Source organism: Triplophysa rosa, linkage group LG2 (genome assembly GCF_024868665.1).
Source record: "Triplophysa rosa linkage group LG2, Trosa_1v2, whole genome shotgun sequence".
Taxonomy (NCBI): Eukaryota; Metazoa; Chordata; class Actinopteri; order Cypriniformes; family Nemacheilidae; genus Triplophysa; species Triplophysa rosa.
Window position 1 is genome coordinate 33,460,689 of NC_079891.1, and position 22,851 is coordinate 33,483,539.

Here is a 22,851-nt window from a genome sequence, read left to right on the forward strand (position 1 = left end):
TATATATGTATATATTTGAAGACATTTCAGAAATTAATGCATAGACAATTGAAAGAGTATGTAAATGAAAAGCCCCTAAAACAATGGTTTACCATCCTTATAAACAATTACAAATGTCTGTATATTCCAGAATGACAAAACCCAAACACTCAATTTAATAAATGTGTAAACCTTCCGATCAAGCAAATAGTATGCAAAAGAGATACACGTGTTAATGTTTCAATGTTTATTGGTTGTGACCATATGTCACTTCAAGCACATTACGAGCTGTAATTGTTTTAGTAACAGTCATTTATTTCCTTGTTTGAAATAGTATATCGTTTTAAATAAATCTCTTACACCACGATGAAACAAAAATAAACTACAGGGAAGAATGTGGTTAAAATGTGGACTATATCTACTTCACCTTAAACTCACCCATGTTGAATCTGTTTGTGGTGCTTAAGTGAAGAAGGCACTTTTTAATCTTATAAAAGACATAAAAACTGAGCTACATGTTATCCTCTTATCACTGTGAGCTATAAAATGCAATGAAATGTTGTGAGGCTCTCTAGAATCCACAGGGTGGCCGGGTCATTATCATTAATGAAAGCCACACCCTTCTGATGGATGTAAATGAAGGCCAGCCCATCACTTTGGAATAGAGCTGAGGGTGAAGGGTTTTTGTCCTCAAACAAGAACCAGTTATTGACTAGTTTTTAAATGAATAAGGATTCCAGGGTTTCAGGTTCTGATTTCATGTGTTAACTGGGTCACTTCAGCACAATGGTGAGATTCATTTCTCAAGTTAACATCACTGGGAATATTAGTGCTTCTGCACCTGTGATGTAGTAACCTGTGAGTGGTTTTCCCAGAGGGAGTGTATCTCGGTACACATTGGCCAAGCGGGTGTCCAGATCGGTAACTCCTGCTGGGAGTTGTACTGCTTGGAACACGGTATCAATCCGGACGGAACGGTTATCGTTGAGGGCACCTCGCTGGAAGATTCTTCTTTCGGCACCTTCTTCAGTGAAACTGGTGCTGGGAAGTATGTTCCTCGAGCTGTGTTCATAGATCTTGAGCCCACCGTTGTTGGTAAGTCCTTCTGTCGATATGTTCTCATGTGTGGCACTGTTAAACCACTGAGCTCATGCTTTTTATTATTATTGTGTCTGTGTATTTGTAGATGAGATCCGTAACGGAAGCTATCAAAAACTTTACCACCCTGAGCAGCTCATCAGTGGGAAGGAGGACGCTGCTAATAATTACGCTCGTGGTCATTATACTGTCGGTAAAGAGATCATAGACTCTGTGGTTGACCGCATGCGAAAAATGGTGAGTGTGCGTACTGTATTTAAAGACTTGCAGAATCCTTGACCATATTCAAAATGGTTTCCCCTTTTTCCTTTAGGCGGACCAGTGCACTGGTCTTCAGGGCTTTTTGATCTTTCACAGTTTTGGTGGAGGAACAGGCTCTGGTTTCACATCTCTACTGATGGAACGGCTGTCCGTAGATTACGGTAAAAAGTCCAAGCTGCAGTTCTCCGTCTATCCTGCCCCGCAGGTCAGCACCGCTGTGGTGGAGCCTTACAACTCCATCCTCACGACGCACACGACCCTCGAGCACTCCGACTGTTCCTTCATGGTGGATAACGAAGCCATCTTTGACATCTGCAAGCGAAACCTCGATATCGACTGTCCCTCCTACACCAACCTAAACCGGCTCATCGCCCAGATCGTGTCCTCCATTACAGCATCCCTGCGCTTCGACGGGGCCCTCAACGTGGACCTCACCGAGTTCCAGACCAACCTGGTTCCATACCCTCGCATCCATTTCCCGCTGGTCACCTACTCTCCCATCATCTCCGTGGAGAAGGCGTACCATGAGCAGCTTTCCGTGCCGGAGATCACCAACGCCTGCTTTGAGCCTGCAAACCAGATGGTGAAGTGTGACCCTCGCCAAGGCAAATACATGGCCTGCTGTTTGCTTTACCGTGGCGATGTCGTTCCAAAGGACGTTAACACTGCCATAGCCAACATTAAGACGCGAAGATCCATCCAGTTTGTAGATTGGTGTCCCACGGGCTTTAAAGTGGGCATCAATTACCAGCCGCCCACCGTCGTTCCTGGAGGAGATCTGGCCAAGGTGCAGAGAGCCGTGTGTATGCTGAGCAACACCACGGCCATCGCTGAAGCATGGAGCCGTCTGGATCATAAGTTTGACCTGATGTATGCGAAGAGGGCTTTTGTGCACTGGTATGTGGGTGAAGGGATGGAAGAAGGAGAGTTCTCGGAGGCTCGGGAGGACATGGCTGCACTGGAGAAGGATTACGAGGAGGTTGGTGCCGATTCTGCTGAAGATGATGTTGAGGATGAGGAAGAGTATTAAAGGGGTTTTGAAATTCACTTGTGCTTTAATAAACTTGGTAGCATGGAAAACTATTTGAAGTCTTGTTTTGCTGCTTTTGCTCGCATGTGGGTTAAATGCATTAAATTGCACAAATGTTTATTGTATAGAAATAAATCTGAACTTTAATGGGAACAAAATAAGAAATCACAATGCCACAAATTTGAAGTGCAAAAACACGTTTTTGTAATTTAAATTAAGCAAAAATATTTTTTAATAAGAAATTGTTTCGGATAATGTCACTTTAATTTAGTTTGATAGTCACAAACTAAGCCAATGAATTAAACGAATGCTACTTTCATGTGAAATACAAAGCACACTCTTATATTTGCTTTATATGTTTAACATGGAAAAATATTGAGGAAATGTTTAAATATTTAAATGCAAAATTCATATTTGAATGCGTCATGAGCGTCTTTTGGAGAACATCACTTGTCATCTGTGAATCAAAACCACAAAATTATTAAAAGCTTCAGTACACTTTTCCAAAATAGTGACTTCTAAAACCGTCCTACCGCGCAGCTGCAGTGACTATTTTCCTAGAATTCTGCTTTCCTGTCCGGTCTCTGATCTTTAACAGCCGAATTGAAGACCTAAATCACACGGTATAACATCAGTTTATATGTAGAGTGTGTCCTTAAAAGATTTCTAATGTAAACCTAACAACTAAAGAATTAAACATTTTGTCCTATGTTTAAAGGTCCACTTTTTAACCTTTTCCCAAGACTCAAAAGATGCAGCTGACTCTTCTCTGGTTTGATTGGCTCTTTGCTCGGATTTGATTGTGCTCGCACCACAAGCAATGTCATAGGGATCCGGCTCTGACACGGAACTTGACCAGGAGCTTTGGGAACTGAGAGAGTCGAGCTTGGTTGCAACAGGTGATGTGTAGAGACTGGCTCCAGAGGGCTCGGGTAAGCCGGGGGTGTGATGGGCTTTCAGAGGAGAACCCACCCTGACCATGCTGACATCAGGTGAACTCTGAAACTCATCCACCATGTGAAACGCTCTCTCCAGGTAGACATGGTCCCTGTCGTTCGGAGTCTGTGCTTGAGTCTGGATGTAGTTCTGAGGGTCACTCGTCGAATAATTCTGCTAGAAAAAATATAATGAAAGTGCGTTTAATTACATGAAACGTGAAAAAAACATGTTAAGGTCATTTTCCTTCAGAATCAAAGAAATTAAGCATAAGGAAAACAAAGCCACGTTTTAGGTCTATAATGATTTTTATATCAAACCAATTACAACAATGCTCAAAATGAAATGGATATTGTTTGCAGTTCTCACCTGGAAATAACCGTAATGCGAATATGAATATTGATCAGAGACGGTTCTGTTTGTTTCCAAGAAGCAACTTCTGCAATACTGACAAATAGCTGAGGGCAAAAAAGTCATTCAAAATGCTGAACAAAACGGTTACATTTCTAAACGGATTGAAATCACACGAAAGGCTCATTCATTAGACTTACTGTTCGAGTATATGGCTAAAAAATAATGTAGAATAGCATTCGTGAAAATGTCTGGCTTTGGAAAAGAATATCTAAACAATTTCTGAAATCATACCGAGATTTCTGACTTGATTACAGATTTTTGTATCTCAGCAAATGTGCTGTTGTGGTCAATTTAAAACCTAAAGCGAGAGACCTCAGCAAAAATCTCCATTTCCATTTAATCAAATAGTTGTCAGAAAAACAGCAGACAGATCTTTGTAGTTGTTATGTAATGTGGAAAATACCTGGTGGGAAATAGTTGGAGGGATGTATATATTTTGGCTCTTGATGAAGCAACATGGCGGTGGGACTAGACACGATCCCGTGAGGAATGTTGGGTGGATATCCCCTGAAAGAAGAAAACGGGAAGCCCTTGTTGGTGTAGAACGGGGATACATCGCCGTGGTGAAACATCCAGGATCGGGGTGGGATTGGGGTTCGGTCATATGCATACACCTGATGGGATTCAGTATGGTGGTGATGTACAGAACCTACAAAAAAAACGATTATCAGCCAATCAGGACATGGCATGTTAACGTCAAGTGTCAACATAAATTAAGTCTTTAATAGAAGAACTGTATAACCCATATCGGACAAAAAGTATAATCTTGAACTGGCCTGTTTTCTCAGCTGCAGCGTTTTGCTGAGATTTTGGACGAAGTGGTTTGGGTGCTCGGCATGTCACCTTCTCTCCTGACAGGATCTTGGCCTTATTAATAATAGTAAGTCTCTTCATATTGACCAAAAGTTCTGGCTGACTCCTTTTGAAGTTGGTATTCTGAAAGTGATGAAGGTCAGGGTCTCTGGGCCCGTCTATCACCTTCCTGAAGCCGTACAGGTTGAGCTGTCGAATGAAGCTGTTGAAGTTGGTAGTCTTGAACACTTTGGATTCTTGTTCAGGAGACATCAGCTCGATCTCAAACTTGTGCTGGTTGATGACCACTCCGTCTCCGCTCGGGCTCCAGAAGACGGATTTGTTTTCAGGATCGTTGGCCAGATTCCATAATTTAGCGGGGAAATTTCTGCCGCTTATGGACAAACTTGACTCGGACACATCAATCTCCATATCTGCCATGTTTAATCGCTTATTTAATGACCTGCAGATATACAAAAAACAATATAAACATATAAGCAATGTAAACAATATAAAGATATATAATGAAACAATATAAATTTACAAGGTAACAACATAGTACAGAAAAAGGCAGTGTGTTTTTATATAAAAACATATTAATCTTATTATTCAAAGATCTAAATAATTATGTGGTCATATTGGAACAAAAAATATTAAAGGATCAAATTAATAGGGTCGATTAAATAGATCAAAATAATACATTTTTAATAGATTTAAATCTTTTTTATCTAGTTACCGTTTTCTGGCAAAACCGTTACTGGGACCGTTATGCGCGCACGCATTTAAAAAGCACCTGAACGCGCCTCACGCGACCGCTAGCGGCTGTCATGACAACTACACTTCATATTCGTTATAGGAAAAAATGACGAAAGATTTGACGTGTTTTCTTTAAATAAAGACATTTTCTTCCATCTCAGTTCTATCATTCTGTTCTTTAATTTGATTCGGTTCTAGAATTTTGTGGTACTGGATTTAGAAATGTGGTACTGGATTTAGAAATGTATTGTGTATTTTGCTTTTATAATAAATATGTATGTACTTAATAGTCTTAATATAGTGTACAGGTCCAGTGACGTTTAATAAAAAAAATAAAAAAAATCAGTTTATCAAAGCGATCGAGCGCCGCATGTCTATGATGTCATTAGTACTCGCCGGAAGTGCTATGTAGACCCAGTGCTAATGCTATACAATTTTCAATCGTGTCGAAGCGTTTACATTTATTACTTTCTTTTGTAAATTGCAGTATATCTCAATAACGTACAGAAATGTCTCTGGAGACTGTCCCAAAAGACCTTCGTCATTTGAGAGCGTGTCTGCTGTGCTCTTTGGTCAAGGTAAACCGATAGCACCAGTATTCACAAAATGAATCATTTTCATAACGTTACATTGTTTTTCATTTTGCTTCTTAGATTTGGCCTAAAATGCACATTTATTGCGTATCACCATACTAAAATTATAGGTAGCTCACAATGAAAAAAATCACACTTACACAGTAATTAGTTTGAATGTTGCATTTGAACTTTAGAAATCATATTGAATTCGTGCTAGTAAACAATGATAAATGTTGTTACAGGATACGTTGGAAACGTATATGTTTGATTAAAATCTGTGTCATTTTTTTCAGACTATTGATCAGTTTGAGTACGATGGATGTGACAACTGTGAGTCATATCTACAGATGAAGGGCAATCGAGAGATGGTTTATGAATGCACCAGCTCTTCTTTTGATGGGTGTGTACATAATTGTTTTAGTTCTAAAGTAACAATTAAGCCAAAAACGAATAATTTGATTGAGAGTAACTTCATGTCTTTGGGTTTAGTATTCCTGCTAAGCCACACGGAATCTGACCACTCATATGTGTAATTTATTTCGTAGTGTTATTGCAATGATGAGCCCAGAAGACAGTTGGGTGGCAAAATGGCAAAGAATTGGTGCGTATTTAAGTGCACTTAGGGTCCATAACTACCGTCAGAATAAGATGCTTTGCTGACCTGCCTCATTGCTCTGTCTCTCTCAGGCAACTTCAAGCCAGGTGTCTATGCAGTGACAGTAACAGGCCGGTTACCCCCAGGTTAGTGTCAGATTTGAATCCTCTGATGATTTGACTGACCTGTCCCTAAACATGCAGTCGCATTAAAAACAGAATAACCCAAACATACCAAAAATCAAAGAATGAATCCGAAATCAAATCATATTTATAATCCAGGACTAAATTTCTTCTGTTTTCTATCAGGTGTGGTGCGAGAGCTGAAGAGCAGAGGTGTCATCTACCGCTCCAGAGACACTGCTGTGAAAACATGAGGATGATTTAGATTTTTGTAAAGTAGTGTGTGTTGCTGCATATTGAACATCCTGTTTTTTTTTTATTCTTCCATGCGTCTCAATGTTTATTCTTCCTTCAAGTCTTACATAATGTTGAATATTCAACCATTGGTTGGGCTGGCATTTGATGGAGAAATTGTTTTGGTTATTCCGTGTAAAGGATTTAAATGTGAATAAAAGTGTTATACACAGAGCACCAGTAGAGGGCGCTATCACGCTTCAGACGTATGCTGACTGTAACTATAGTGCAATATGTGGAACATTGACACATTCTTACATTTCATCAGATTAAGAATTAGTGGTGTTTTCTAAAGTAAGGAACACAAATATTTTCCTTATAATTAGGCTAACTAGTACAAACCACTGACATTTAAACGTTTTAAACCTAAGCATTTATGAAACCCATGATCTTACCATTGTAGCATCATTTTCCAGCAGCTGAGCTACAGAAACACCAATAACGTTACTATCACAGTTACTATGTGACTCATAAACGGTTCTAAATCACAAAATCAGTTCCACATTCAGTTGACAGTGTTTACAGGAATGTCTCGGATCTCCCAAATGATGAATTAAAACCCTAGGAACTAATGGTAATATAAGATGAAAAGGGAAATATGAGTTCAGTTTTGTTGCAGTACTTCAGGTTAAACAGATCAGGAAAAAGGGCACATTTTATTTCTTTAGCTTGGTAAACTTAAAAATCTGCTGATCCATGTACCCTTCTAGGAGTAGAGGAGGTACATTTACATTTTACTGTTTAACATCAAAAGTACAGCAGCTGCACATTTTAATAGTTCTGCATACTGACAAGCTAGCACAAACTTTACACTGTTTTCTGACATTTCACAGATTTCTGAAGGTGGTTAGTTTCTATGAAGATGAAAAAAGTTCAAGAGGTTACATGATAGATTTTTCACGTATGACACATCACAAACAGAAGTTTGTTCGGTTTAAAATGCTAAACAGAAGCAGTGTTGTATTGTGACCCCCCGGTGGTTATTCAGATCCACGGTTGTAAGGACTGACAGCACACATCCAATACACCTCCACACCAGCTGTGAAAAAGCTCTCATTTATCTAACATAGTTTAGAAATGTTGTAAATGTTACACGTGTTAAAATCATTTTCCGATGCCTCGTAGCTGTGTTTCTAAAGAACTAGAGATTAAAAATCTCTTTAGAACTAATTCAAGTTTATGCTCTTTGAGTTTTTAATGGCTACACTCTTAAAAATAAAGGTGCTTGACAATGCTTTTTTTGTCTAAATGGTTCCATAAAGAGTCTTTAACAAAAGTCGTTTCACAAAAGGTTCTTTGTGGTGAGAAAAGGTTCTTCAGATTATAAAAAGGTAAGAAAGAGATGGTTCTTTAAATAACCTTTGACCAAATGGTTCTTCTATGGCATCGCTGTGAAGAACCTTTTAACCACCTTCATTTTAAATATAGTATACATTTACGCATTTGGCAGAAAGCGACTTGCATTACACATTTTTTTGTTTTTGACTATGTGCAATCCCCTGGGATCGAACCCATGACCTTGGCATTGTTAGTACCAAACTCTAACCACTGAGCCACAGGAAAGCTATAATATCTGATAGATATATATAATATATTTTTGATAGTGTTTCTGGTTGAGTTTAGACGAGTCAAGGAAGGTACATTTGAACAGGAACTTTATTGAGTTGCTGGTCACAAGGTCACAAAGCTGCACCACTGTATTCACCATGATAGTGAATGTGTCATTATAAACTCAACGATGAACTAAAGGCGATTCAGAAACAACATTGTCTTCTATAAATAAGTTATTAATGTGCCTGTTGAGGTTTGCGTAGATTTACAAGACTTGCTTCTGAAAACTCACCTGTAAGTTGTACAGCAAAGCTCTGCCATATCAGATCAATCTGACCACATGATTCAGAACTGTTCATGTGTCCATACTTGGATTGAAAACTGAACCACAGAAAAGTTCTCAAAAAGTTTGACTTGTTTCTAACGGTGATAAACAGACACTTCTGCTTGAACATGTAAACATTTATTAGCACCTTAATCTAAAGTGACTGGCCACAGTGAATCAATGAACCGGTTGATTTGAGTTTCATCAGCTTTAGTCAATAACCCCGGTCTGCTTCAAAAGGCCCTTTGGTTCGAACCGGAGCGAGTGTTGAAATCATGTTTAGATTCAAACGCACCACACATTTGGGCGCGAAAGCAGGTGATATTGCCTCCCCTCCTCCATCATGAGTTCTGTTGGGTTTAACCGCAGATACATAACATCGTCTCACTATGTGGGCTGAATGTGTGCACTTCAAAGTGCTTTTAGTTTTGCACCCAGGTTTACACCCCAACACAGTGTGCAAAACACACCCGCTCGAAAACACTACAACACCAGTTTACTTACAGAAAAAACCAGTAACTCAGCACAGATGCATTCCACAATGTATTTACACACTCGTGCTTGAAATTAAAACATCAAATGTTTCAACAACTAAAGGTGATGTCATAATATTGCAAAACAGGTTTTTTTTGTAATAAATAACACACAACTTGACTACAGAGTTACAATGGATTGTCACATTTCATAAAAACGACACTATGTTTTTTAAGCATGATTGATAATCAAATAAAAAAGAATCGAAGCTCAGATCCGCATCAACTTCCTGTTTCAAAATCAACCATTGAATGTTATTTCCCCGAGCGTGCTGTAGTTGACCTCATTACACACACAGACACTTTTCACTCGAGAAACAAAATGAATAGAAAATAACCAAAATCTTCACAAAAGACTTTTGTGAAGTTTTCGTGAAACAAGGCACTCAGCAAATCTGCCAAAAGTGATTTTGTGTTTTGATGAAGGGAATATCCTTAAAAACGTAACAGAATAACATGGTCTTCAACACATCAGTGTCAACATCTGTATCTCAAATTCGTTTTCACCTCAACCTTCAACGTTTCTTTTCCATGGATGAGTATGGAAGCTTCCAGGCTGTTTATTAAACAGTATATAGTATGTTACATCATTTTAACATCTGGAGAGGAAACACACACACGGTCATCAGCAGGTCTCAGTATCTGACCGCTTATCTGAGTAAGTGTTTCAACCACAGATGCGAGTAAAAAAGTCAGTTTGAAGTAAAACGACAGTCGTCATTTGTAACCACGAGTCCGGTCACTTCTCTATCAACAACGAGAAGGAAGATGCTATTGGCCAGTTCCTTTTATGCCCATATTTGGTGATATGTGCACACCGAGTGCGGACGACTGATTTGATCTAGATTTTCACCTCATAAATGTGAACGTTCGACCGTGTGAAACCTGTCAGCATGACGCTCAGGTGTACTAAGTCCTATGTCTCTGTCATGTTCTGGTTTCTGGCTCAGGTGCAGATGATTTTGCTTAGTAAGACTATGGGTTCAACATCTCGTCCTTGTCCTGGAATAAACAATTCTGCCAAAGGAATCAAACCAGAACCTCCAATCTCTAACCAGAACCTAAAACCAGAACCATCCGCTTTAAACTTAGAGAGAAATAAAAAGATGTGTACGAGCGCCCTAACCCTGAACATTAGTCCAAAAACATAGGAAGTAAGAAACGGTGACGAATCATTGGCCGTGTCTTTAAAACCACTGGTCGGTGGTCTGTGTTATAAGACAAAGATAAAGACGAAAGAAGGGACCAAAGATGTATAAAGAAATAAGGGGGAGGAGGGGGGGCTGTTGCCAAAGCAGATAAAGTCTATCAGTTCAGACAGAGAGACTTTACCGTGAGCCAATCAGCTTTCAGCATACAAACAGGTCACTTCCTGCTCTGACAGTTGGTATGGTATATGACTTACACATACTTAGAAACAAATGTGTAGTATAATGCAATGGATAAAAGCGTCTGCCAAATGCATAAATGAAATGATTAAAATGGTAGGAAAATGTACATAAGACACAACAGTTAAAGCTCTATAAAGGTGCATTTGATAGCAAAATATACAAAGAAATGCACATCTTTCATTTTTATCATTTCAAACTTCATTTGGAAGAAATACTTATTTATGTACAATTATAAATTCATATTAAGTTATATTTATATATATTTTAAGATGATGATCATTATCTGTTTTTCTTCTGGCCTCACATGACCGGACATCAGGAAGGTAACCCATCATCTGTGACTCCCGTGACGATGTTTGTCTGACCCAGTTTACCTTTGTTTTCCTGGCACTTGAGGGAAAACAAGCAAAGCGATGACATCTAACACTAAAGCAATTCATGCCAAACATCTTGGACTCAAATCCATCTCCCGCAATCGGCAAACACAGACCCGTGTGCTAGAAGTTTGATAGTTTTACTACGGAAGATTTATTTAGAACAGTTCAACATTTGAATAATTAGAGTCGTTTGTTTTCAAAGTTTTGCGTTACTGTTTAGTTACATGAATATTCTGGTTGAAATACAAAAACTGGAAGTCATACCTCATCTTTAAACGTTCTGTTTGTTGCTTCATAGACTTTAAGTGTGTATGTACAGATCAAACTGATCTTCTGTGGAAGCAAGATTTGTGCGGTACAGTCGCTTGTAATACTCTAACATCTAGATAAAAGATAAAAAAACTCTTTCTGAACGTACGTGTGGCAAAAATCGTACACCGTCTAATGTACATTTCTAGTGGACGAGAGACTATATTTCCATTGATCTGTTCATATTTTACATGTACGCATTCGGCAGATGCTTTTATTCAATTTGACTTACACATTTTCAGTTTGTGTGTTTCCTGTATATGGAACTCATGACCTTTGTGTTGCTACCGCAATACTTTATACAGAAACCCAACATTTATTTATGATCGTTTCAAACTTCTTTGTGTAACTCTTCACAAACCTTTCAATTCGTTTTCTGTCTTTGAGGCACAAAGGTCCTCGACCTGGCGGCGGGAAAGTGTGTCATAGCGAAACTAAACAAGGCTAGAGTCAACGACAGAACACATCTCTCTCACACCACACCTTTTTCCATGCAGCTTTTTATAATTGTTCAAAACCCGTGTGGTTCTGACCTCAAACACACACACACACAACACACACACACTCTTGAAAAGCCCCGTCTCCTCACACTATGGCCTCGCCGGGTCGTCATGGTTGCAAACAGATTCTAAAGGTTGTGCTGACTGACAGTGTGAGGTGGGGAATTGAAACCCACCCGCCGTTCCTTGCATTAAAATGAACACTTCAAACTCTTTAGTCTGTTTACACGCACAGATGTCCCGTTGAGATAAAAAGGTCGAGTCTGTGTCGCATTCAGGTGTCTGGTGGAGATGTGTGCAGACAAAAATCACTAAAAAAGGTCGCATCACTCTTCACGACATGATTTGAGAAATCATTCGAATGTTGAAGGAGTTGGTAACCGTGGGTACGAGGTATACTAGCAGTGGTTTGAGACATGACAATAGAGTTTACTAGAAGAGAATTCACAGAACACGGCTTGAAACAATGACGATAAATACACGGGCTTATGTGTTGTTTGAATTGTTTGCTGTTCATCTGCAGTACGTCACGTGTGAAGTCCCCTCATGCGTCTCTCCCGGTTCTCTCCATTCAGTAAAGATAATACAGCAGTTTTTAAGGCCTGGCATGGTGAATTATACAGTACATATGGCATAGACGGCTGGGGTCAGTTATAAATCTCATCAGACCGTCAATCTATGACGATCAAAATCTCACGTCGCGTGCAATCGATTGGACAAACAATAAATGTCACAATGAAGATGTTTGTAAGCAAACATGCCCTAAGCAGCTCTATTTAACTGCATGCACGTAGACTCTTCAGTGCAGGTGTTGCAGGCGTGCACGCAGGAAATAACACGCTCGGGTAGCTCTACATCTTCTTCCTGTGCCTGATCTGATCAGCACCGTTTTCTACATCATTTACTCACAGAAAGAAACGAACAGAAAACTGCTTTCATTACATGACTGTTTGACAAATAAACGAAATACATACTGTGTGGCCTCTTGAACACATTCAGATGTGAAGTTTCTCACACACACACTGGTCATATATCACTTCCCTCTGAAGGGCATTTCAGAGATACACTTTGGCATTTCCTCCTGTGTTGCAACTGTTTAGCAAGAAGAAACAGAGCGAAGAAAGCGAGAGATCTCGGGAGAACAGAAACGCATTAAAACCCGTAAACACCGCGCAGGATAATAAGACAAACGTGTGCAGGCGGAGACAAACTATTCGTAGCAGACGAGGGCTGTTTGGCTTTATGATAACAGAAACGCTGACGGTGTTCAACAGTTTAGTTCCTCATTCCTCTTTCTTCTGCAGAACACAAACAATATCCTAAGAACGTTAGTAGTTAAAAAACCTCCCTCGACTTCAATCGTATGAACACAAAACCACCGAACGTCACAAAATATCTCCATTTGATTTTACACGACACGAGGGGGAATAAACGATGACAGGATTTTTATTTTGGGGGAAAGATCTTTAAGATCACTACAGAACCTACAGACCAGAAGTCTTACTGACGCCAAAATGAAACATTTATAGTCTATACGTTAGACTAAACTTTAGACTACTTTTTTACATTGTGAGACACCATGCCACAAAGAAGTGGCCAAAAGGGCACCAAATGGCACCTGAAGCGTATCTGCATACATTTGGCCATTAACATGCGCTTAAAGAAGCAACAGCAGTTATTCCTCTTCCTGTGTGGTCAGAGTCACGTGATTGACAAGGAGGTTAAATAAGAGCACTTCTCCAGCTTAGGCCCATTTCTTCTTGGGCTGAGGAGGAAGACACCAAAGACCCCGCTGAGACCACGTCTACGGAGACACGGTGACAATAAATGCACTGATGGGCTTGACTGACAGAGGTACGTATGAGACTGAGGGTTTACATTTCTTATACTAAAACATTAAGTTTGTAGTTGGTGTGCAGTCAGCGGACATTCATTTTCTTTTGTCATTTTTATTTCTTCATTCATGTAAAAATGTGTGTCATTCCTACATGTTTTGCTTTCGATCTGAATTCTCACTTTGTGGAAGGGAAAATGGTTTTGTTGGATTTGCACATATAAAATGCAACAACTTTAAATCGATTTTTTTTTAAATATACATTTTCACATGCAGTGGAATTCCCTATTTGTATTTCTGTATAATTTTTACAAAACATGAAAATATGTCAAACTTGTCTTTAAGTATTACGTGTAACAAGAACCTGCTCATGTTCACTCGAAATGCTACTTTTAAAAATCACCATGTTCAGTTTCTTTCTATCATTGTAGTTTGCGTACTGTTTCGTCTACGAACATACAACAAAAACAAGCAATACAATAGGTTAAATAGAATATGAAAGCAAAAGTTTGTCACTTTTGGATGAAAAGCTTACTCATGCAGATCAAAATGGCTGCCGCGTTGAGCAACGCAGCCGGTGCGAAGACGAATGACGCATTCTCCCGTATTCTTCCATTTTTATACCACACACCTATTTGCGAACGTTGATTCCTGTACAAAACAACTAAACATCATACAATTGAACACAAAGTTTGTTGCTTTAGATTTGTTGTATGTTTGTACCCATAATTCACAAGTTGACAATTTAATTCAATGAAGAATAAAGTGTTTTGAACTTGCAGTAATGTTTAATAATAATAATCACTTACATTTGAATGGTGACGTTAGCCGTGTGTAATGTAAGTACAGAGTTTGGGTGGGGTTCACACGGCAGAAGTGCAACTGTGTGCGTTTGTGTGAAGGTGCCTTTCAGATCTCCAGAAGACCTGCGGAGGAGACGTCAGCGTTTGGATGTACAGTGCAGTCATCCATAAAGTAGAAAGCACTACTAAACCGCTCGCCACCGTGTAGTGTTTCCTACTTTATGGATGAGTGCACTGTTTGCTGCTGGGAGAACGTCGTGAGACGAAGACTTCACGCAGGAACGGAGAAAAGAGGAAGTCGCTTTGTTTCATAAAGCCGTGCAGATCTCACAGTGTGTTCATGCAAGTCCACGTGAGATGGCTGTACGCTTACAGAAACCAAGGCCAGCTTCCTCTCAACGTTTCACTGATGTGTGTCTTGTTGTTCAAGTTTCAATAAAAAACAATTAAAAAAAGACAAAGAGTGTTTTTCTTTCGAGTCAATCAATCCCAACAAAAACTCATAAGCAGACATTTTACGTGAAAATATATTTTATTTCTGTAAAAAGTCCATATTGCAACAAGTCTTCAAGTTAAACTTTCCAAGAGCGCGGGACTGCTCACTTCACCAATCCAAAATCATGACTCCGCCATGCAAACACAAACCAAACACAAAGACTTTGAAGCATTATATACATGTTGGGGTTTCAAAAAATCGTTACAAAAATGTACAAAATGTCCAGTCAACCTTCTGCCAAAGATCCCAGACACAAGAATAGAGTCTCTTTCTCACTATATGAAAATATTACACCTCAGAATCACAAAAATCCATCAAACTCAACACATATACAGAAAAACCAGCAGCTCTCACGCTGCAGACGTGGCCGCCTCCGTATTTCCTCAAAAAACATTTACGTGCATCTACAGTACTACAACTACACATAGTTAGAATAAATAAGGCAGAATATAGATGGAGGGCCATCGTGCATGCAGTCCACACAAGTCTGTACGTAATAAAGTCCGGTAAGGCTAGGCCTGGGATCGACTTGCTGAAATAGCGATGAAAACGTTCAAATCTGCGGCCTGTGCGTGCTGTGGAGTTAAGCCGTGGCAGGGATTACAGCGTGTTATTCAGATTATAGTGCAGCTAGGAGGAAAGTCTCTACTGTAGAAATGTGTCATTTAGATATAATCAAAACAAGCGTATAAATTCATTGCCCTGTGGCTTTTCTCTTGGAAAAACAAAGTACGACTATTGAGAAGAGTTGAAAGCTTGGCCTACTTCCGCTCCGTGATGTTTGAACTTTAGCTCCGCCTCCTAAGCGCCTGGCTTTCGCTGATTGGTCTCTAGTCGTTGACATGCGGAGCACCTAAAGGTTTTGGCAATCTTGTGGCTTGGACGGTCTAGATCAGCGAGGATCTGCTTAAGACGCGAAACTGATAGCCAGTTAAACCTGAGAAACGAGATTCAACGTGAGCCTTGTAAAACCACCCAAACAAAAACACACGCATGCAAACAAACAGAATTAGATCGTATGCAGCAAACTGCGGATAATATTGCAATGTTCTGCAGGAACACGTGATGAAGAGGGTTATTCTAACATGCTAGAGCTCCAAAAAAACTCGAGTTCCACGTCACTGTGTTTCAGAAAAGGCAAAGCTGAAGTCGAATCCAGCTGGAGATGCAGTCGAGAAACCATGAAGCATCCAGACACACCCGAACCTTCATCCGACACACGTGCGGATGCGACAAAGAGTTTCAATTTCCATCATCATGGAGGAGGAACAGAGCGACTGTGGGTCAAACGCTGCCATAGTTTTACAGTTTTATCTTACAATGATGATAAACATGTGTGCTTTTAACTTCAAGCAAATGAAATAAATCAAAAATATTGCGAACGGTAGTCACCAAACTTATCAGGAGGCGTCACACTTCATTTTTTTTCAAGCAGAAATAGGAGAAAATATCGATTCAACTGTAAGTGCCACACATCCGAACACACCAGAAGCTTTCGGCTTCCTGATCCTTCAAATATTTTGTCGAGTAAAAAAGATGTGTTCAAGTGTGAACCTCAAAAGAGTTTGGATAAAAACAGCAGGATAGTATTTGCGGTGGTGACACCACATCCTGCAGCTTTAACCAGGAGAAACACACACTTATAGTGCAAAAACGTTGTCACTCGTTCACATTTTTCACGGCGTATCCATCATTTCGTCTTCTCTTAAGTGTGCTTGCGATTGCTGTGAATACTAGCTGAAGTCTAATAAAATACATTTACATGCTGTTATTGACGTTTGCATGACTTTTCATTATTGTAACACCAGAGATTATTAATATCTCAGTTCCTTTTTACAAGCGGTATTATTCAAATGAGCGTTTTCTTACGAATGTGAAGCTTTTTAACAGACGTGAGCCTAGTCACAGCTTTAAATACCAACAAACAACTTTTCAGAAGAATCACGCAGGCACACACACACACACACACACACACACACGAGTGCTGCTGATTCTCTGCCCAGTCATTACGACAAAAACATTCATAAACATCTCTTAACATTCAAGTAAACAAACAAATCGCACATACACGAACGTCCGTCGCAAAATTTCCCCCAGCCCGGGACGAAATCATTTGGGCACAATGAGTTGCAGAAGCATGGAGGACCTCTGTGGACCCCCTCTTCACACAAGTACACAAACACACACACACACACACACACACACACACACACACACACACACACACACACACACACTCTCAAACACGAAAATGTGCAATTTGCAAATCCCTTCAGGTCACAGCCCGCTGCTTTTATTCCTTCTTGCTGGAGCCGAGCTTTCGGAAGAGCTTCCGGCCTTTGGAGAAGAACCCTTTCTTTTTCTTCTCCGGCTGAGAGCTCTCGGGGAGGGTGGGGGTCACGGGCGGAGTCGTGCTGGGGTTCGGTTTCGGTTCTGACGGGACCGGAGGAGCAGAAGCAGGGTCAGGATGAGAGGAGCTCACAGGACCAGGCGTTTCTGAGGACTCCGTCTGGCTCACCTGTGAGAACATCACACAGTGTTTTATGATTAGCCTAAAGGAATAGTTTAACAAAATGATAACGTTGTGATTATTTACTCACCCTGAATTCTTTTAAACCCTAATTGCTTCTCTTTGATTTTTAGAACCAAAATATTAGTTTGCAATGTGTGCAGATGGTGACCCACTTTTTTGCATTAAATAATGGATTCGATTTTAGTTTGTTTTTCACAAAAATTGTTCATATGCTACCAGGACTCTTGAGATATACGGCATGAAGTTGCATGGAGTTATTTAATGACACTTTTGAAGCTTAAAGAGTCGGTCACAATCCACTCCAATTATGAACACAAAACAACACTTACAATGGTTTTGGTTCCAAAGAACAAAGACAGCCTTTGGGGGTTTTAGCGACATAAGGGTGAATAAACAATGATTTTTTATTTAAATTTTGCATAAACTAGCCCTTTAAAATGACTTTTGTAGACAAATTTAAATTGTGTACATTTTGACGGTTCACATGCAAGTGATCAGCACTTTTGAAAAACAACAGGGAAAACAACACAAAATTTAAAGAGACAGTTAACCTTAAATTGAAATCGCCATTAAACTTGTTTTATGTTATATAACATTTGATCTATGCCTTAATTATGTTGTAGTTGAAATGGACTAAATAACCAAATATTTTAAGGAGCTAAAAGGGTAGGAAACATTTTTTTTCATTCTGTTATTATATCGCAGTTTTACGCTACCTTTTAGTGGTGTCCCACATTGTCCCACACAAACGTATTACCTGTCCCACATTTGGTTTCCCCTACATACTAGACTGAGTCCTATTTAAGATGCCTTTCTTTGCTCCATATTAGCTGGGCAATTCCGCAAAAATGTCAACCTAGCCACGAAAAAATTACATTTTTACCAGCGGTTTTTACTATGGTAACAGTACAGATTTTAACATTTGGTGGTTCAAATACCCATGTGAGATCTCTCTTCAAATTTGTAAAGCATTTGTTTTATTTTTAGTGCATGATTTTTCATAGTCAGGTAAGTGCCATTTTCAGGATTGTCACATCCATAACGCTACATATTCCTCATAAATGGACACATGAAAATGAATATAAAGTAACTATTTAATGTTCTATAAAGAGGCATCCCTTCTCCATTCATTGGGTATTATTGCTTCAGGATTGTGCATTTTATTTGACAGAAATCCTACAAAGTTTATCGTCTCCCAAAAACCGCGTCCTTTTTTTGTCACATCCATAACGCATGTTTACTTCCCTTTTTTAAATAGAATTTTTTTTCATAGACTGACATTTTTTGATGTTTAGACTCTATCAACAAGGGTTCAGTAAAATATAAACAGATGGTTCAATATAATCGTAACAAATTCATTCTCTGAGCATTTTTATGTCACGTCCATAACGCAAAATGTCACATCCATAACGCTGGAATTGCCCAGCTGCTTAATCGTGCCGCAGAGTTTGCCCAGAACAGTTTCATTCCTCCAACCTTAAATACTGCTATTGTTTAAATATTTGACAACACTGGTCCTGACAGAAGTGCGAATTTTGACTGGTAATCTGAATCAGGAAAGAAAACGCTGCTTTGAGATTTGAGTTGCTCAAGAGAGGAGACACTACAGACGGTCAGATTTATGAAACACTTACTGTCACTGTTCAAAATGAACTGCTCTCTTGTGCCTCTGAACATCATGCAAGACAAATGAAATAAACACAGAGAGAGAAACAGCACACATAAGACAACATGCAAAAACAAAACGGCACACTATGAAAAGACTGATGACAGAAACGTTCATGCAACGCATGACATGAAAACACGCAGAACACGCACCTGTGAATCCCTGCGGCTCTCTGCCGTCGTGTGTTCAGACCTCACGGCTTCCTCTTCTGTCTCTGGAAAGGCCTGTAGGAAGTTGGATGGCACGAGGCCTTTCTGTCCGTTCAGATCCCCCTGAAACGTCACAAACTCCCATCATGCACTGCTGCTGCATTCAGCCAATCGTACAGGAATGAGACACGTTTTTCAAACTTTCAACCTTGAGAAAGAAACTCACGTAATAGAAGCCATCATCATCCATATCGCCGAACACATGGATGATGTCGCCCGTGCTGAAGGTCAGCTCGGCCTGGAGCGATTGTCAGACAGTATAACATCAATCACAGCGTTGTGTGAATCGATTTCTCTATGGATAAAATGAACGATATGGTGTAATGTGCGTCACCTCTACGTCTGCATTAGGTGAGCTCTCTCTCGGGTCATAATCAAAGATGGCCACCATCCTGCGAGGTCGCGAGCTTCCGGTCAGACCGCTGGAGTGACTCAGATCTGAGGGGCAAACAACGCATCACTGAGCATCACAGAAACCGAAGCTTCAGGGAAGGAGCCCCCAAATATTTAGAATGAACTCCTGTTGTGGTATATATCCGATATTTCACTGAGGAGCCTTCAAAAATGAACCACGGTTTAGTTATAGCAACTACAGTTTAAAACGTTTTTGGTTTTATTTGTTACACCAATCACAAATGCATTATGGTCTCACTCTATGGCTAACCATGGTATTTTCACTAAACTATGGTAATAAACAGTAATCAATCTACAAAAAAACACGTATTATACTTTTATCACAATAAAACCATGGTTAATTTCTATTAGGAAAAGAATGTCTTCAGTAGGTATTATGAAAAATTAAAAAATTTCCGAAAACAGATTTCATGTTTGTGGCCCTTAAAAGGCCTTTCCGCCCTCTGCATGACAAACAAGTTTATTAAATGAAAATGTCACTCATAATTCAAGAAAAATATGAAAGAGCCCACATGAACAAATACTATGGTATACTATAGTACATATTACAGTAAACTGTAGTAAATTATAGTATACTTATTATTTTGTAGTACTAACTGGAGTAAATGGAAAAACTGTAGTAAACACTGTAGTATTTACTATAGTAAGGTTAAAAAAAGGTATGTTTATTACTATTTACTATACATTTTGCAACAGAGTCAACAACATAAACAACCGTTATGTGGACCAAATTTAACTTCCGGTAGACCTCTGCAAAGAATCATTAAATGTTGAGCAGTTTTCATTTAATACAATTACTATACAATAAAAAAGAATATAAATAAATATGAATATAAATGAGGAATAAAATAAATGGCTAAATTATAACCAAAGACAGACCAAAAGTGAACTTCGGGCCAGGCCTGTGCGTTCGATGAAACCCATCTATAGTACACACTAAATTGTACCACAGTATTAACAGATGTTTTTCATACTACTTACTATACTACAATTTACCACAGTTTACTAGAGTAAATACTATAGTTTACTATATTTTTTCATGTGGGGGAAAAAATTGCATGTCACAAAGTGAAACATATCATCAAGCAAACAAGTCGCAAACGAAAAACTGAAAGACAATCAATGGTTAGAACAGGAGGAGGGCATCTCCATGGTAACAGCATGCAGCGCTGGATGAGGCACATGAACATGCGGTTAAAATGTCAGAGACACACGGTTACGGAGTTAAAGGCTGAAAAAGAAAAAACGGGATGAAGTGATGAAAGACAGCAGAGCCAATCCAACCTTGACTGGACGAGTCGATGACAGACGTGTTCTCCCACACCGCTGCTGACTCCACTGTAAAGGGACAGAGGTGAGGGGAGGAGCGAAGGGTTAGACACAATCTGATTGGCTGCCCTAACCTTGATTGACACTAGTGCTTACGGGAAAAAACAAATCAAAATGGATAAAAGCGAGTTGAAAAATGAATGAATGAAGCATCCATTAGCGCCACACACACACACACACTCAGCACAAACACGTGCGCACACACACACACGCGCACATACACATGCACACACACACAGCGAGATGCTCCGTTAACCAAAGGGGATGTTATGTATTTACTATTTTTTATGATTTTCTTACGATATGACATCTGTTTAATCCGCAAAAACGTGACCTGCATCATATAGTTGATCATTTTAACTTAAAATTTTACAATTACAAAATTACATATAGTATTAAATGATTTAATTTTAAGGTTTAACTTTCTTATTTCCTTTTTTTAATTGTATGTTAAATATTTAATGTCATCTTTAATATGTCTACTGTAACACAGGTGTGACGGTGAATATCTAATGATCCCCTCTGGTCAGAGCGCGAGATGCAGAAAAGTTGATGTCAAGTTTGAAAAGCAAACTTTCTCCAGGGAAAGATGGAGGAACGCTGACACACACCTTTCTTGGAGCGTCTAGGTTTCGGCGGTGGGACGGGGCGGCGTGGAGGCTGAGCATGTAAGTGGGCGTCTTTATGAAATTTAAACAGGAAACGAGGAAACAAAAGTTGCAGACAACAATGAATGAGAAGCCAAAATAAAACTCTAGAAAGAAAGAAATACAGCTGAAAAGAAAGAGAATAAGCGTTAGCAGCGAGACACCACAGCCAGAGGAAAGTGTTGAACCGTCACAGCTGCAAAGCATTCTGGGAGATGAGAGACAAAGAGCGACAGCTGTCAGCTTTGCTCTTTCAGAAACTTTCCTTTGGATGACCACAAAAAACACAACATCACCATGACAGCAGCAGAATTTTGGCACCGTAAAAATGCAGCATGTTGGTGATTGCGTGTGACAAAACTCTTGGGTGAAATGGAATATTGATGGACATATCAGATCATCACACGAACATACAGCACGTTTAGATTTTGGAGTATAAATATATGGGAAACAATATCATTTAGATGCTTGTATTATTAATAGGAGCTCAAAAATGCCTACCTCGACACACACAACAAGTAAAGCCTAATGATGTTGTCTAGATGAAAAGATTTGGAACAATGAAAACCACACCTATCTTCTCCAGAGACGTGTCTGTCGTGAGGAAACCCTGCCGCAGGAGCTGATCTCTCGTCTCTTCATCCTCAACCTGGATCTCCTAAACCATATTGCACGGCACGTAACCATGACGACCGCCCGCCTCACCCCGATAGAAGCCATCTGCATCTTTGTCCCCGTAAACCTGCAGACATCAAACGACAATAACAAACTTCAAAATACCACAAAAATGACAAGAAGTGTATTGGGAATAGACTATTTGTTAGTTTATCGCAACATTACTTTATCCCACATTGGTTCTAACTACCATCTCTTTTGAACTCTGATTACAGTTTTGACACATAACAAGCATCAAGTTAAACATCTAAAACATCAGGATTAACACTGACACTAGCTCATGTGAAGGATGGTTTTATACCTTGATAATCTGCCCTTCTTTAAAGGGAAGCTCTTCTTCCGCAGCATCAGGATTGGGTGACATGGTCGAAGGGTCGTATGGGAACAGTGCAACAAACATCCTCGCC

General features: G+C 39.5%; 2 protein-coding genes, 1 long non-coding RNA gene and 1 pseudogene across 3 annotated transcripts; 3 read left to right on the forward strand and 1 right to left on the reverse strand.

The window, feature by feature from the left end:
• The first annotated feature begins 654 nt into the window (after positions 1-654).
• Positions 655-2,404, forward strand: LOC130570252 (tubulin alpha-8 chain-like). The gene is made up of 4 exons (XM_057360475.1): positions 655-768; positions 855-1,074; positions 1,166-1,314; positions 1,391-2,404. Exons 1-4 carry the CDS (start codon positions 766-768, stop codon positions 2,366-2,368), a joined length of 1,350 nt encoding a protein of 449 aa, XP_057216458.1. The 5' UTR covers positions 655-765; the 3' UTR covers positions 2,369-2,404.
• Positions 2,405-5,663: 3,259 nt separating this feature from the next.
• supt4h1 (SPT4 homolog, DSIF elongation factor subunit) lies at positions 5,664-7,055 on the forward strand. Its single transcript, XM_057321145.1, has 5 exons — positions 5,664-5,844; positions 6,135-6,241; positions 6,387-6,442; positions 6,529-6,582; positions 6,745-7,055. Exons 1-5 carry the CDS (start codon positions 5,776-5,778, stop codon positions 6,810-6,812), a joined length of 354 nt encoding a protein of 117 aa, XP_057177128.1. The 5' UTR covers positions 5,664-5,775; the 3' UTR covers positions 6,813-7,055.
• A 6,544-nt stretch (positions 7,056-13,599) lies between these two features.
• On the forward strand, positions 13,600-15,767 carry LOC130565380 (uncharacterized). Its single transcript, XR_008964366.1, has 2 exons — positions 13,600-13,692; positions 14,575-15,767. It is a non-coding gene; the product is annotated as an uncharacterized LOC130565380 (long non-coding RNA).
• On the reverse strand, positions 15,001-22,845 carry LOC130565369 (RIMS-binding protein 2-like; annotated as a pseudogene).
• Between the last annotated feature and the right edge of the window lie 6 nt (positions 22,846-22,851).

Excerpts from the sequence above, each read along its gene's own strand:
- LOC130570252 (XM_057360475.1), top strand. Across the intron at positions 1,075-1,165 it reads TCTTGAGCCCACCGTTGTTG|ATGAGATCCGTAACGGAAGC; the intron begins GTAAGTCCTTCT and ends GTGTATTTGTAG. Across the intron at positions 1,315-1,390 it reads TTGACCGCATGCGAAAAATG|GCGGACCAGTGCACTGGTCT; the intron begins GTGAGTGTGCGT and ends TTTTTCCTTTAG.
- supt4h1 (XM_057321145.1), top strand. The coding sequence starts at position 5,776 with ATGTCTCTGGAGACTGTCCCAAAAGACCTTCGTCATTTGAGAGCGTGT. Across the intron at positions 6,242-6,386 it reads ACCAGCTCTTCTTTTGATGG|TGTTATTGCAATGATGAGCC; the intron begins GTGTGTACATAA and ends TTTATTTCGTAG. Across the intron at positions 6,443-6,528 it reads GGCAAAATGGCAAAGAATTG|GCAACTTCAAGCCAGGTGTC; the intron begins GTGCGTATTTAA and ends TGTCTCTCTCAG.